The sequence below is a fragment of the Brienomyrus brachyistius genome, chromosome 17 (genome assembly GCF_023856365.1).
Source record: "Brienomyrus brachyistius isolate T26 chromosome 17, BBRACH_0.4, whole genome shotgun sequence".
Taxonomy (NCBI): Eukaryota; Metazoa; Chordata; class Actinopteri; order Osteoglossiformes; family Mormyridae; genus Brienomyrus; species Brienomyrus brachyistius.
Window position 1 is genome coordinate 7,296,625 of NC_064549.1, and position 15,194 is coordinate 7,311,818.

A 15,194-nucleotide genomic window follows, 5' to 3' on the forward strand; every position below is an offset into this window, starting at 1 on the left:
ATTTATAAACTTTGCACTCAAATTATGTTGGCTTGATTAAGAAAAAAAAACAGAATATATAGTCTCATAGTATTCCAGTGATATTATGTTCTATGTATTTAGCTCGTAGCACACAATAAGGATCATTATCGGTATAAGAGCTCGTTTGCAAAATTTCCTTTCTCACAGATAGAAACTTAGATACGCTATTGTAACTAAATCCTGTTATTGTTTTGCTTGGCACACACATTGAATCTTGATGCGTGCTGTTTCATGATCGAGGCATGATGGATGTCGTTCTGAAATAATATTTACGGAATTATTATTCAGCACCTGAAAATGTCAAATCATTTGCTCCTCGGTATTTACACCATTAAGCTACTTTTGCACGTTCTCTGTAAGCCATACACATTATTTATTCATTGCATCAGTTGAGGTGCTTGACCGTACTTTAATCAAAGAAAAAGATTATGAACGATGTTGGGTGTCACTAATTTTCAGGATAAACACATCATCAAGTAACCCTCGCATTGTTATTTTAATTTTGAACTCTAAAGTCTAAAGATCTTTCCAACAACAATGTTTATAAATGGAACATTATTTATTTATTTATTTATTTGCATTAAAATCCGAATGTTTGCTTAAAACAAGCACTAAATGAAACATATACTTTCATACATTATGTGATTTGGCTCCATGCGTATCCTGGTTAGTGTTACATGAGGCCTGAAGTCTGTCTCAGGCAGCAAAGGTCACAAGGCATGATACACCCCGAATGGAATGCCAGAACATACACGTTACATTTGAATGGGCAAATTAGCTTAACTGCATGTCTTTGGGTTGTGAGAAGAAAATAGGATACCTTCGGGAAATGTGGGTGAAATGGGAAGAATACACACTTGAGGAAGGATTTGTAACCCCAACAGGTGACAGTGTTACCCGCAAGCCATTGTGCTGCTTGTGATTAGACTCATTTTTGTAATTTGCTGTATTTAGGTTGTATTGTACTACTTAAGGGAGACAATTTCTGTATTTTACCTTACTGCAGGCCATGTGAATTACCATTTCCTAGAAAATTGCCTTTTCTCACAGCTTAACAGAAGAAATTAATCAAATTATAAAACCAGGTTCCCTACAACTACGTTGTTCTCTTGCTCTTACAGCCCTAACTAAACATGTGCACAATTAGTATTATATGTATTATTCAGAGTATTCTGCCAATGTTACTGTTTATGTACCCATGGGCATAAATTACAGGGGGGGGTGGGGGACAGGTTGTAACCCCCCTAGTAATCAAAACTGGCTGATACAACCCCCCCAAAAAATCATGTCACCCTCTAAATGGGTGGAGACCTCAACCCCACCAATGTTCAAACCAAAATTACGCCTTTGGATGTACTTATTGAAGCACTTGGAGATGTTTGTCCTGACATATATGGGATGTTTCATCGTGACTCTTCATCTCTGTAAGCATTTGCTTCTAGAATGTTCTCTTGACTCCCATGCTGCATTTACAAGTCCTGAATGTGGGCACTCAGAATGGTGTTAATGGGTGACTTTTGTACATTTTAACATGCGATCTTGTTTCCTATTCCCAATACGGGTGTTTATGTGTCCACAAGGCTTTAAAAAAAAAACGCAGTGCCAAAAGGCAACTCTACAGTGTGTTCATTGCAATGCAGTGGAATGACAGTGAATGTTTCGTCATGGTTTTGGATTTTGCCTTGTATGCTTGATGAGCTTTATCAGGAAGTGTTGTTACGACTGTTTTGAGAATTCCTTAAACAGATATGGTCATTGTGGTTGGTGGGAGGGGGGGGGTGTTTCCTCATCTGGCTATCAGTGACAATGAGGAATAACAAAGAACTGGCATGTTTTGAATCGAGAAAATGAGCAGTAATGATGGGTTGCAGAGTCACAGAGAAAATATGAATGGCAGTTCCTGTGTTTATACCTGAATGACCTCATTAGGCTGTACTCAAAGGAAGCAAACCTTAGAGCTCGGTGGTGCTGAATTTAGCTCATATTTTTCAGCTCACACAGAGTTTTCCCAACATTCATCTCAGATTGCATGAACCTGTCAGGGACCGTGTAACATGCACAGCATGTGTAACATTTTTTGTTTCACGAAAATCGCATAACCATCACTGTGGCCATGAAGAAAAAGCATTTTAAATGACTTCTGGGTTGCTTGCAATAAATTGATGTATTTTATAGCAGTGTATCTCAAACCAGCCCTCGGAGACCCCCAGACAGTCCTTGTTTTTGCGCTCCCCCAATTCCCTGGGAGTTGGGAGGAAGCAAAAACGTGGACCATCTGGGGGGGTCTCTGAGGACTGGTTTGAGAAACACAGTTTTATACGAAAATAATTTGTTCGCACACGAATGAGTTGATTAAAACTGTGATTTGTTCATGAAAGATAAGTATGGTCAAATAAACTGAGACGTCCACAGCTGCAAAACATTAAAATTCGACATTGCATTAATGTGGTGAAATATGTGGACATTTATCCTCTCCAGGGTGTTCCCCTGCGTTGGACTGTATTCAAACTCCACGGTGTCATGGCATGAAGGACGAAGGACTCAAAGGCAGGGGTTAGGCGAAAAGGGGGTTTATTAACTGAACAGGAGCAGGGAAACCAACGAGCCTAGCAAGAGGAAGGATGCAAGAGATTAACAAGGGGTAACATGCTACAGGCGTGGCTCATCAGGGCGGAGGAGGGGTCAGGTGTACTTGATTGGCAGGATGTAACACATCTACTATAAAACCAAGTGTTCTACAGCTTCAAAAATTAGCTTCTTAATGACAATACCGAGGCTACGCAAAGTACAGTGAATTTTAACTGCTTCATTTTCTTCAGCAGGCAACAAAAGCCAAACAGGGTCAAGTAATCTTTACCAATATGGAAGGTGAAATTAAATAAGCGTGAATAATTTTTATTTCACCACAGAAGAGGGAAATCTAAGTCCTATTAGACCTCCTGTGGCATTTTCTCCCACAGTATTTCAGAGAAGGGTTGCAGTGAAGAGTTAACCGCATGTGAATTGGATCCCTTATAAACATTGTGTTTGGAGTAGAGCCCAGAGCATGCTCAGTATGCTGCTTCAAATTAAGTGGACAGCTATTTGGTTTCAAGCAAGCCTTTTTTTTTTGTTATTGCACACATACGCATGCCAAAAACCTCCCTCCTTACATAGTTTCTGTCTTGCATTTTGGGGAAAAAACATTGGGTGTTTTTTCACTTGTTCACTGCAAACTGTTTCGCGCACAGAGCAGAGTGGAAAAGGTTGAGGTCTTTCGTCGTTTGTGTTTTTTATGGTCTGCCCTGCTCTGTCCTTTACATATCCCCTGAAAGGTGTGCTTCTCAACCTTCTTTACTTCAGGGAATGAGACAGAAACATCATGCCCCTGCTCAGCTTTCTGTTCTGGTTCCACTGCTGCATGTCGTTGACCCACTCAGCCAGCAGTCAGACAGTCAGCAAAGAAGGAGAACGCATCAAGATGTTTTTGACGCCTACAATCTGCAAGGTCCGCTGTAGTGCAGGACGCTGCACCAACTATTGCGAGCATGGAAACGTCACCACTCTGTATAGTAATGAGCCCATTGGTCAACCACCTTCGGAAACAGGCTTCCGAATCTGTAAGTAATCAACAACAACAAAAGAATACTTTGTCCTTCTATCTTTTGTGCGAGTTCAGGAAATTAAATAGTGTATCCTTGTTTTGTTGGTAACAGTGTATTGGTAGAGATTTTTGCAGCTGGTAGATTTAAGCTGAATGCCTCCTGTTTTAAATGCGTGTTCTTAAACATGAAAACATAAATTTCGTAAGGGCAGTTGAGTACAGTTCAGTAATGTATACCAGATGGGCAGTGGAAATGGCCATCCAAAAATTTTACATTGCTCAGGTTCTTTTTCTACTTTGTCACTCACAACCTGGGTGCATATTTGTAAATGGCATTATTATATGGCCTAAACTTGTAGATTGACGTGTGCTACAGGATTAAGTCTGTTACCATACATGATTTTTGGTTCTATAGGGCCTCATACAATTGTTTTTTTCCTTTTTTATTCATGCATTATTATTTTTGTTGTTGTTTTTTTCCAGATTTTTCTTACTAAAAATATCTAATTAAATCTTTAAGTACATTCATTACTGAGATGCTTTACATGTCATACATACATTTTTTTCTTTCCTGCCTATAGGCCATAACAACAGCTTATAGAAATTTCAAAAACCGCCCTGATTTAAAGGTGAAAATTGTACTGAAATGATCACAAAATTATGATTACAATTATGACCTTTATCACAGTGGCATCATCCATCTGTTTTCCAAGTGTTTCACCAGTACAGGGTCACAGGGGATCCTAAGGCTTATCCCGGAATGCACAGGGTGCAGCCCTGACGGGATGCCAGTCCATTGTATGTAGCACACACATACAACGTGGATCGTTTATGTAATTCAATTACCTTAATGGCCATGTATTTACATGTGGTTTCAATATGGGCAGAACATGCAGACTTCCCACGCAAACAATGTGTGTATTAATTCAAGTTAATAATGCTGGCTTATATCTCCCAGGTTATGACCCATAATTTACTCATATATATACGGTATGTAAATACAGTAACACTTTCTATGAATACCATGTTTATCAGTATTTATGAACACCTTCATAACAGTTATGGCGGAGCAGGATAGAGGAAGAGACAAACCATGGTTTCGTCATGAAAACAGAGCATAAATAGAGAAACAGAAAACAAAGGGACCATCAGGGGACTAAATAAAAGGCAGGGAGCAACACCAGGAACCACAATACTGAGGGTAGGAATGAACACAGGGAACTACAATTAAGAAAGACACAGGAAACCGCCACAATGAAACACATAGGAACAGAACAAGAACAGGCACTTAAATACACTGCTAACAAGACACAATGCTGGACAGGTGAGAATCATAACCAAAACAACCAATCACTAAGGGCACGGGGCAACAAGGAAGAGGTAGAATAAATTACAATTAACAGACAGAGGAAGCTAGGAAACAGGATCAAACACTGACAGCTGTCAACACTAGGAGAAATCAAGGAACAAAAGTAAAACAGAACATAGACAAGGCACAGGCAGGGAAACCATAAATAAGACATTAGTTAACTATACAGACACCAGGGGTTAAGGCAAAACCAAAACGTAACACAAACGTGAGGTAGGCCTCAGGCCAGCCTCAAACTCACGATGGGAGGGGTGTCAGCATCTGAGCCAAACCCATACAGCTATGTGGGGGACACATTAGGAGAATACCAAACGGAATGCCCAGTGGGAACTGCTGGCCAAATGGGGAAACAACACATGGGATAGAGCCGGACGGGCAACAAACCTAACACATAACACATGATGATGCATTCATAAAGCATTATAAACATGATTATAAATATTTATAAAATGCATGCATGTTTATAGGGGCGGCATGGTGGTGCAGTGGTTAGCACTGTTGCCTCACACCTCTGGGACCTGGGTTTAAGTCTCTGCCTGGGTCACATGTGTGTGGAGTTTGCATGTTCTCCTCATGTCGTCGTGGGGTTTCCTCCGGGTACTCCGGTTTCCCCCCACAGTCCAAAAAAATGCTGAGGCTAATTGGAGTTGCTAAGTTGCCCATAGGTGTGTGTGTGCGTGTGAGAGTGAATGGTGTGTGAGTGTGCCCTGCGATGGGCTGGTCCCCCATCATGGGTTGTTCCCTGCCTCATACCCATTGCATCCGGGATAGGCTCCGGACCCCCGTGACCCAGTAGCATAAGCGGTTTGAAAATGGATGGATGGATACATGTTTATTATGTATTATGAATGATTTATGAAGCTGTCATCTATAATGCATTATACATACTTCATAATGCATTACAACACATCCTTAATTCTTATACTGACCATTATGATGCAATATGATGGTACCTATAGTGAATGTGTTCATAGATTCTTATAGACATGTCATTCATACAATATTTATGTTACCATAAATGTTATGGAAATATATTTTAACATATTTTGCATAGTTTTTATAGCCTTTTGGATTTTGCCTTCCAGCACAGCTATTGTGTGTTTTTAATTCGTATTATAATTTAGTGCAAGAGGAATTGCACATGATTTAAACAGCCAGGATATGGATAAAAGGTTAAAGGGTTAAGCAAATCTTTCCACTTCTGGAAACCCTGGCTAACTAAGCATGGACATTCTGCTTAGAAATATCTACAAGCATATGTCTTTGATTTACTTTTGTTCTTCTTACTGAGTGTGGCTGCCATTAGCCTTAAAGCATATGCACGATATCCTGTTAGATGTAACTATACAATTCAATTATTCTCAACCTTTTAAACACTAAGCAGCATTGCTGAAAAACTCTCATGAAACCTTATTCATGGCCCAAATAACACAAAACCTAATATTACATTAACATCCAGGACCTGTTATGGCTTTTGTCTTCAAAACTACTTCAGTTCTTCTTGCCATGCAGTCATACAAGGGTGTAGATTGCATATAGTGGGATGCTTGTTTCTGGAAGAAAATCAACCGAGGGAAGAAATTTACTTTGCAATGCTCAATACAGAATTTCTCATGATGCTTCAGTGACATTTAGATCTGATGATTGGGAAGGCCATGGGAGATGCATGACTTCATGCTGTAAAAAACTCTAATTTATTTAGCAGTTTGTATGGGAGCATTATTAGCCTGCAATGTAGGAAAATCAAGAGGGAACAGTGTTTGCACTATAGGGTGCATCTGGCCCTGAAAACGGCCTTCTATTCCCTGGCTATTGTTTGACCATGCAGAGCAATCACTGGACCTAATGACTCCCAAGAGATGTATTGCTTACCATGTTTAACAATTGGAAACAGACATTGTGAGATGAAAGCGTCCTTTGACTTTCCCTAAATTTAAGCCCATCCAGATGTAGAAAAAAGGTGAAAGACGACTCATCCAGCCATATTCCATTTTCTCATTGTTCAGGTTTTTCTTTACACTGGGTTATGCATCATTGTGCATTGGCCTTGGATACAAGCAGTGTCCCATTGACAGCCCTGATAAAAATTCCAGCTTTGTGAAGCTCATGAGGCGGGTTTTTTTTTTGTTGAGTGGCTCAGAGAGGAGCTTAACCAATTCCATGGCAATCTTAGAGGCAGTATCTCTACTGTGTTTACCAACTATCCTGTTAAATGTCCGTCAATCGCTGTTGGTGAGCTTTAACTTCTGCATGCTATTTAACTTCTACATGCTTTTTCTCTTGCCAGTGCAGTCTGTCCAAGTTGCACGTATGCCATCCGATATTTTGAGACAGTTCTCTTCTGAACAATGCAATGGGCTGGCATCTTCCTTATTGCCACTAGTGTGTGTGTTTCCAGGAATTAGTTCTTAGGGACCCAGTAATGAGTAAGCCGCATGTTCCTCGATGTTTAAATTAAAAATAATTGCTGGAAGGATTTGTGACTACATGTCATAAAATCCAAGTTGTTGTCAAACTTATCACTTCACCGTTAGCAGATTTATGAAAATGTGTGGCTAATTAAACGTCAGTGTTCTGAGGGCAATTAAAGAAGTTGTTAATGCCTGCTATAGCCATAAGCAAAACTGAATATATTCTGTTTCATCTGATATCGAAAGCTTATCTATTATAAATGTGAGACCATCTAGCAATACAGGCTTATATAACCTTAAGTAGATTGACTGTTTATGGAAGGGAACAATAAACAAACAAGCAATTTAATGTGGTTTTAATGAGTTTCAATGTCTGTTTTCCTGTTTTTCTGGGTCTCTCTAAGTCTTGTGCCCAATGCTCTGCCAAAATGGTGGTGTGTGCATTCAGAAAGACCGCTGCCAGTGTCCTCAAAACTTCACGGGAAAGTTCTGCCACATCCCAGCTACATCCTCTACCAATGACATTGAAAAGTCACAATTAAATCCCTCTGTGCTGCGTGACCAGCAGCTCATGTCACAGTCAGAGTACCTTCTCCCACTACAGAGTGAAGAGCATCACCAGACAAATGGTAAGTGATACCAGTAATATAATGGGATTTATTTAATAAGGGTTAGGCAAATCCATATACTTGCAAGGTTCATCATTTGTCTTTCAGACAGTGTTTATCCTTGCTGATTTTCGGTAAAAGGTAAACTACTTAAGGTGAGTGAAGAGCTGACAGTGTGTTTTTCTATGAAAATCCTTGATAAATGTGTGTTTGATTGTTTTTTATTTACTGATGAACTGGTAACTAAGTGAACTGGAGACACATTCAGAATCATTGTAAATATAGTAAAGTTTACGGTGCTTGAATGGAAATTGTCTTTGGACTATAGCTAACAAATATTTGTAGATGTCATAGAATGTGTGAGTGACACATGCTTTCACGTATATTAGCAGTTGTCTATTGGTGAAAATATTGCTGTAAGTGCAATAGGTCATTTCTAGGCATGCATCAGCTATTCTAATGGCCCCTCGGAATGAATTTGAGGTATCTGCTTTGTCTTTCATAATATTATTTTTATGAAATTGTAATATTATGGTTTTTTTTCTTTCTGTTGAAAACCATCATCTATATCTTACCCTATGTATGTAATGTCGGCATTAATTAATGGATATATGGTAACACTTTAATTGAGTGGATACAAGTAACGTTACCAATCAAGAACAAATCATGAACTAACATAGATCCTGCATTGTGATTGATTACTAATGAACAAACATGGGATCAGTACGTAACTATGGCTTAGTTAATGATTTTGTAATGCATTAAGTAACTGTGTGGGAAATGTAAATAGTATCTTTGCACATGACGGCAGAGACACTCAGGTGAGTGGATGGGGCATCATTGTTTGTTCTGTATTCCCTTTTCGGCAGCTGAATCTTCAATGGTAAAGGTGCGTGTCCAGCACCCGCCTGAAGCTAGCATAAAGATCCACCAGGTTCTGAAGGTAGGAACAGGAGAAACGGGAAGGGCTCAGCAAGATACCGTCACAAGGACAACTCGCGTACTGGAAGCAAGGAACAGTTTGCCAGGAGAGAAGGCTGAGGCTCTGTCGCCCCAAGTACAAGCCCAAGACTTTCTTGGAGACTCCGCTGACACAGAGTCGTCTGTTTTCAAATATTGCTTTAGAGAGTTTCGCAATGGGCAGGTAAGTTCAAACAATTGCTTTGTCTCTGTTGTTCCCATTGATCCAAATTGCACTGGTAACGCTTTCTTTGAATGTCATGTGTATAAGAATCTACGAACACATTCATAATGCATTAAAATGAATGCACAAAACATCAAAAACATAGTTAGAAATATTTATAAAGAGGCATTCAGGAACAGTATAGCCATGTTTATTAAGGATTAATAATGCTTTATGAAGCTTGTAACTATAATACATTACATAGTGTACTGTATGCACTATACACTATACAATGCATTACAGATGTGAGCTTCATTTGAACTTATGAAATATTATCATCAACACTATAATGCATTATGTCTGTCAATAGAAGATGCTGTAATGCTTTATTATTCCTTATACTGACGATTATAATGCACTAGGACGGTGCCTATAGTGTATTATAGACGACAGCTTCATTGAAGAGTTACCATTACACCTAGATGCCAGGAAAATATGATGTTTAAATATTTTATTTTAACTCTTGGTATTCACCAATGGGGGGGGGGGGGGGGGGTTTGCTACTAGCCAATTGGGTTAGTTCAGTGTAAAAACAGAGGGAAAAGTGCCCCCGCATGCAGTTTTTGACTAGCCGGCAGGTAGGAAGCAAAAATGCAGACTGTCTGGGGGTCCCCAAAGACCAGGGGGGGGAAACATTGGTCCAAATTACTCGCCTCAGGCAAGTGGGAGAGCTTAATTTCCACCTCTATTCACCATTAGCTTTGCATTAATGTTCTAGAATTGATTCCCTTTGGCATCTTCAGTGTCTCTAATGTATATTTTCATGCAGGAAGGATTTATTTACTGGGAATATTAATTATGTACCCAGCAAGGGTGTCACAAAGGATGTGCTTGTTTTTACCTTCATGGTTTCAGCATACACAAGAAAACAACTGCATGTATTAAATATATTTTTATTTAAATTTTTGAAATATATAAAAATTTTAAGTTGGGACATGAAATCTTGTACTTTTCTTATCCGTTTTGCATCCAAGTCAACATAATGGCTATTTAAATAAGGAACATTTAAGGTAGGCAGATAAACTTAATTAAACTAAAGTATGCATCACTATGTCATTTTTTGCCACGTCCTTCACGAAGCTTGTAAATGAAACAAAAGTGGCAGATGAAGCATATGGAGAATTTATGATTTAGTGTTGAAATATGTTTACTCTAAAACAATTTCTATTTCAGTTGTGCATGATAAAACCGAAGGTTTTGGCCAGGACAGGTGTTCAAAGGTAGAAAAGGGGGCACTCCATGCCTGGAGGCACTTTAAATAGTTTGGGCAAAAGGAACAGGTTCGGCCACCACCCCCCTTCTGTTCATGCCTGGCTATGACACAAATACATCTCTAAGAGCTCCCAGAACAGCAAACGGAAATATACTATTTTAAATCTCCTAAATACAATGAAACAAGCTAAACAAAACCCATACTGTACTGTATTAGATTAGATGAACGCTTTTGATCCCAAGGGGACATTCTTGCGCTTATGGCATCAAGGTACATGGAGCACAGACAAACGTATATTTAGTACAAAACAAACGAGGTGCAAAGGCGGTACACATGGTGGAGACAAGTAAATGTAGTGCAAACTAATTAAAAAGTACACAGTACACAAATAGAGTCCTGGGGGGGAAAAAAACTGATTTTTAGGGGAAAAAAAATAAATGATGCAAAATATAAAATAATCATTTAGCAGATGGTAGACATGCAGTTATGAAACACATAACAGCAGACTTTTGCTGTTGTAAAGCTGGGACACTTCCTGGTATGTTGTGGGTGGGGGATGCCACCATCCTGTTCTCCGCTCCTGCCTCCAGTGACTTAGTGATGTAGGCTCCCGATGAGTTTGTTTGGAACTGCCTGAACCGACCTTCTTCACCGCCCCCTCCAACACACTTTTCTGACCTACTGCGTGGCCTCCGTAAACAACTCTGAGAGAGTTCAGCCAAGCAGAGCGATCCGGGTTTCATAAACTGGATTATCTACTGGCATTGGCGATCACTTGCAACAGCAAACTGAATTCACCTACATGCTGTGATGCTGTGTGTCTCACTACTCCGTCTCCTGTACTAATTACAGGAGCACTAATTAAAAGCACTAAGAACTAGAACAAACATATTGGAAGAAAAACAATAAACTGGTAACAAAGTGTTCCTCACATAATCAGGAAAAATAACAATCTGACCATGTGATTTGCGCTCGATTCACAGTGTAGCTCACGCCTGCCTGGACTAAGGACCCCAAAGACCTGCTGTGAAGGAACAGGAATAGCTTGGGGGATAAATGAGTGCATCCTCTGCCCTTCCCATGGTGGGTAGGATTCTATTGTCTTTTTTGATTTGTTACGAGATAATATTCTGTCATCCAATGACAGACTGCTTCAGCAATGCAGATGCATCGGTAATATGGTGGAATTGGCTTTTTTAATGGCTTTGGTTATTTCATGGTAATTTATTATGCATGACTGCAGAATTAATATCAAAAATAATATGAAGCTGAGAGCGAAAAAGATTTGTTTATAGAAGTGTGTTTTGTAAAAGTCCCCTTGAAATTCTGCTGCTGCAGAAGTGGGAGTAGGGCTTATAGTGGCAGATAGTTAAATCAAAACAATTTAATATTACGAGACGGAACATAAAAGGCCTGGTATATGTCATGACAAACGCAGTCAGAAATAAACTGTGAGCTTGCCCATTTCCTCGCCGTTGAACGGCTTCTTTTCCGGTGAATAGAACGAGGAACTGGAGTTCAAGAATATTATGTTTCCATGCAAATCTGTGTGAGATACATTTGTAACAGAATTCTACGCAACATTTTACCCTGCATTAGCTCCTCTTGTCACACCAGTGGCTTGAGAATTGTGATACCCTGTAAAATACAGGGATCGTTTTGTTTTTCTCTCCATTAAAATGAATCCAAAACACAAAATCAATATGTATTTATTTATTTATTTACATTATCCATTTTCTAATAAAAATATAAGAGATATAAGATAAGACAATCCTTTATTAGTCCCACAAGTGGGAAATTAGCACCGTCACAGCAAAAAGTGCACAGTACAAGAAAAGAGCAGTAAAAATGAAAAACAATAGGATAAAAACTATATATATATATATATATATATATATATATATATATATATATATATATATATATATAGAGTGGAAATATATATATATGTACAACACTGTGGAATATTTCAGTTATAGTGTTACCTATGAGTAGAAGGGCCACATTTGTTTGTGACAATAAAAGGTCGCTACATGTGACAGAACATGATACTGATCGATTCCATTGGAGTGTGGGTCAAATGAAAGAGATCACTATTCAAACATGTGCCTCCTACTCAATCCCAGGTATTTTTCTGCTGCAATGGCAGTGCTACTGTATATAGATGATTTTTCTTCATAAGGGTTTTACTATATACAGTAGCAATGCACAAATATATGATATGTTTAATATGGTGGGATAAACATGTCAGAGGCAGATCACACGGAACCAGATTTGTGTTTTTTTTGTGTTGTATGTTAAAATGTAAAATGTTAAAAATGTAATTAAACTGAAAAAAAATAGCAATGTAATGTGAGATTAAAGAAAACAGAATGCACTGTATAAATATCTTACTATGCAAAAATGACCATTAGAGGACGGTTTTCATATGTCTCTGGATGTGGTAGATGTAGTGGAAGAGTTAGTCGCAACATCAGTAATATTCTGTTTCTTAGAAAGGCGATTGTAAAAGCTTCTCCATGAGTACACTAAAGTGACTTAACTGGTCATGGGGTAGACATACACATTATAGATAATGGTCACATGGTGAATTTCCCAGCAATGAAAGAGAATAATAAATATGACAGGATAGGACAAGGGCACTAGAATCACGCAAACAACTGAGTTCTTTGTTGTTATCCATCGGATCATGCATATCGTCACGCTTTCTATGTTTTTTGCATACTAAGCATTATCGTCTAGCTTTAACAGCAGAATTACACGATTTCAATCTACTCATTTGGTTAATAATTTGTAAAAATAGGGGAGTGTGGTCTTTTCTTATCTTACTTCACTTGGAGGAATTCACTCTTTGTAGTATCTGTGCTCCGTAAACCCATACTAGACAAATGATCAGAAGTCCGATGCCTGATGGCAAGAATATTTTGTAAAAGCAAAGCAAAAAGGAATTGAGACACTTATTAAAACATGAATACATTTAGCTACAGGCTAAACTTAAGTAGTATCTGTGTATCACATAATTAGCCATAATTATCATAATTAGCAAATATCTACCATATGGCTGAGGTTCCTTGAAATACATATAGATAGAGATATATACAGTATATAGCTGGAAGGAGAAAGGAAAGGGAGCAGAACTGGGTTATACTGAGGCTGAATTACTTACAGGTTGTTTTTCATGAGGTGTAGACACCATTAATACGTTTTTAAAACATTAAATAGAAAAATGAAATCACAATCAGGCAATCTAATATCAAACTATGAAGCAAAATGTATGTATGTTAATTCAAATCTATAATATTAAAAATGCTTTATTTTTCTGTCATATACAGTATCCCTAGAAACTCCTTTCTGGAAAAAGGAACGCTATATGGTGGATTTATTGTCCAGGTCCCTGCAGTTACACCCCCCCCCCCCCCCTGCCCAACTTTCCCTTGCTGACTTGCTTGACTTCTGTAAATCCCATAAAATACAACATTGGAAGAGTGCCAGGAGCAGGCCAAAGTTTTGGATCACTTTGATGTAACTTGCCTCTCTAAGGGATTGCTTAACAATGTTAAGCTGGATTGCAGATGTTGAAAATCCCTTGGCTGAAATGTGGCTAATAGCCTGAACAGCCCGGAAAGACCTTGGTGAGAAAGAGTTAACAACGAAACCCCAGACCAGAATAATCACAGATGAGTCACAGAACAATTGAACTATATTAGTATACAAAAATTGTAATATAATGACTCTCATAAAGGGATTCCCAGGTAGTGCTTATGTGAATGTTGGTACAGGTTTAATAGACTGTGTTTTTTGGATGGCTATTTTTTTCCCAGACATTTGTCATTCTGTTTTATTTTTGTAAGTTATCACCATCTCCACTAGCAATAGATATACCCATTAATCAAATACAAATGAAGTCTTTCACATTTCTGGAGCTGTATGATGCTGTGTAGGACAGTTAACCTTGTGTGAAAGAGGCTGCACAGTATTTCGCATTAGCTATAATAGTACTATATATGTTTTTCGTATTATCAGAGGGAAAAATCCTACATATTACAGAGAAATATTTGGAGGATGACTACCTACAGAATAAGGATCTTACTTTCCTGAACATAACAACAGGCCTCCTCATCGATTAGGCTATCCACCCTACTGGAGTGAAAGGTGACCCAAAACACTAAAATATTATGTGTGAGACTTTGCTCACCTCTGCAAAAGAACGTAGGGCTCTGTTGACTAGGGCTGACATGAAAGTCAATGGCTGCTTTTGTTGTTTTGGTGATGCAACGTCTGTCTGCGCTGATTGTAATCATTTGTATTTCATTACCATTCTGCCCCTGTGCCTATGAAAAAAAAGGGGAATGTCAAGGATTTTTTAACGCACACCTTCTAACCATGGCTGTGAAGCACGTCTTAGCCCAGGAGAGATCTCGGCAAGTTAACTTTCCTCAGCATCTGAACTAAGGAAGGCTGCGAGGGAATTGTATTACTATTCATGAATTGCTATATCCCCATAAGGAAGAGACAATGAAGAATGTGCTTCATAGGTGCACTACAAGGACACTGACAGATTTGGAGCAGAATAGAAAATGAATTTACGGCAGTTAGAAATGAGTAAAACTGCACCGGCACAAGAGTAACTGTACTTGAAGGAACTAACTTGCTATACATGCAAACAGCTCTGACTTCTTCCCTTCCCCTGTACTGAATAGGTGTTCGGAAGACTGGTGGGTGGGATCATACTAATATTTTGGAGAATTAAATCAATCGCAAGCATCTGCAGCACTTTAGGCGATGACTATGTACGCAATGCGAAAC

General features: G+C 38.8%; 1 protein-coding gene across 50 annotated transcripts in view; it reads left to right on the forward strand.

The window, feature by feature from the left end:
* Positions 1-3,192: 3,192 nt before the first annotated feature.
* The window catches only part of LOC125711805 (latent-transforming growth factor beta-binding protein 4), a 68,105-nt gene continuing 56,103 nt past the window's right edge, over positions 3,193-15,194 (forward strand). For 29 of the 50 annotated variants that reach the window (XM_048981118.1, XM_048981127.1, XM_048981128.1 and 26 more), the window contains exons 1-4: positions 3,195-3,620; positions 7,789-8,013; positions 8,862-9,136; positions 11,372-11,471. In XM_048981118.1, the coding sequence (XP_048837075.1) occupies positions 3,383-3,620; positions 7,789-8,013; positions 8,862-9,136; positions 11,372-11,471 (838 nt within the window). In that variant the 5' untranslated portion in view covers positions 3,195-3,382. Of the gene's footprint in view, positions 3,621-7,788; positions 8,014-8,861; positions 9,137-11,371; positions 11,472-15,194 lie in introns of all 50 variants that reach the window. The other 21 variants (XM_048981151.1, XM_048981155.1, XM_048981163.1 and 18 more) reach the window with 2 other exon arrangements.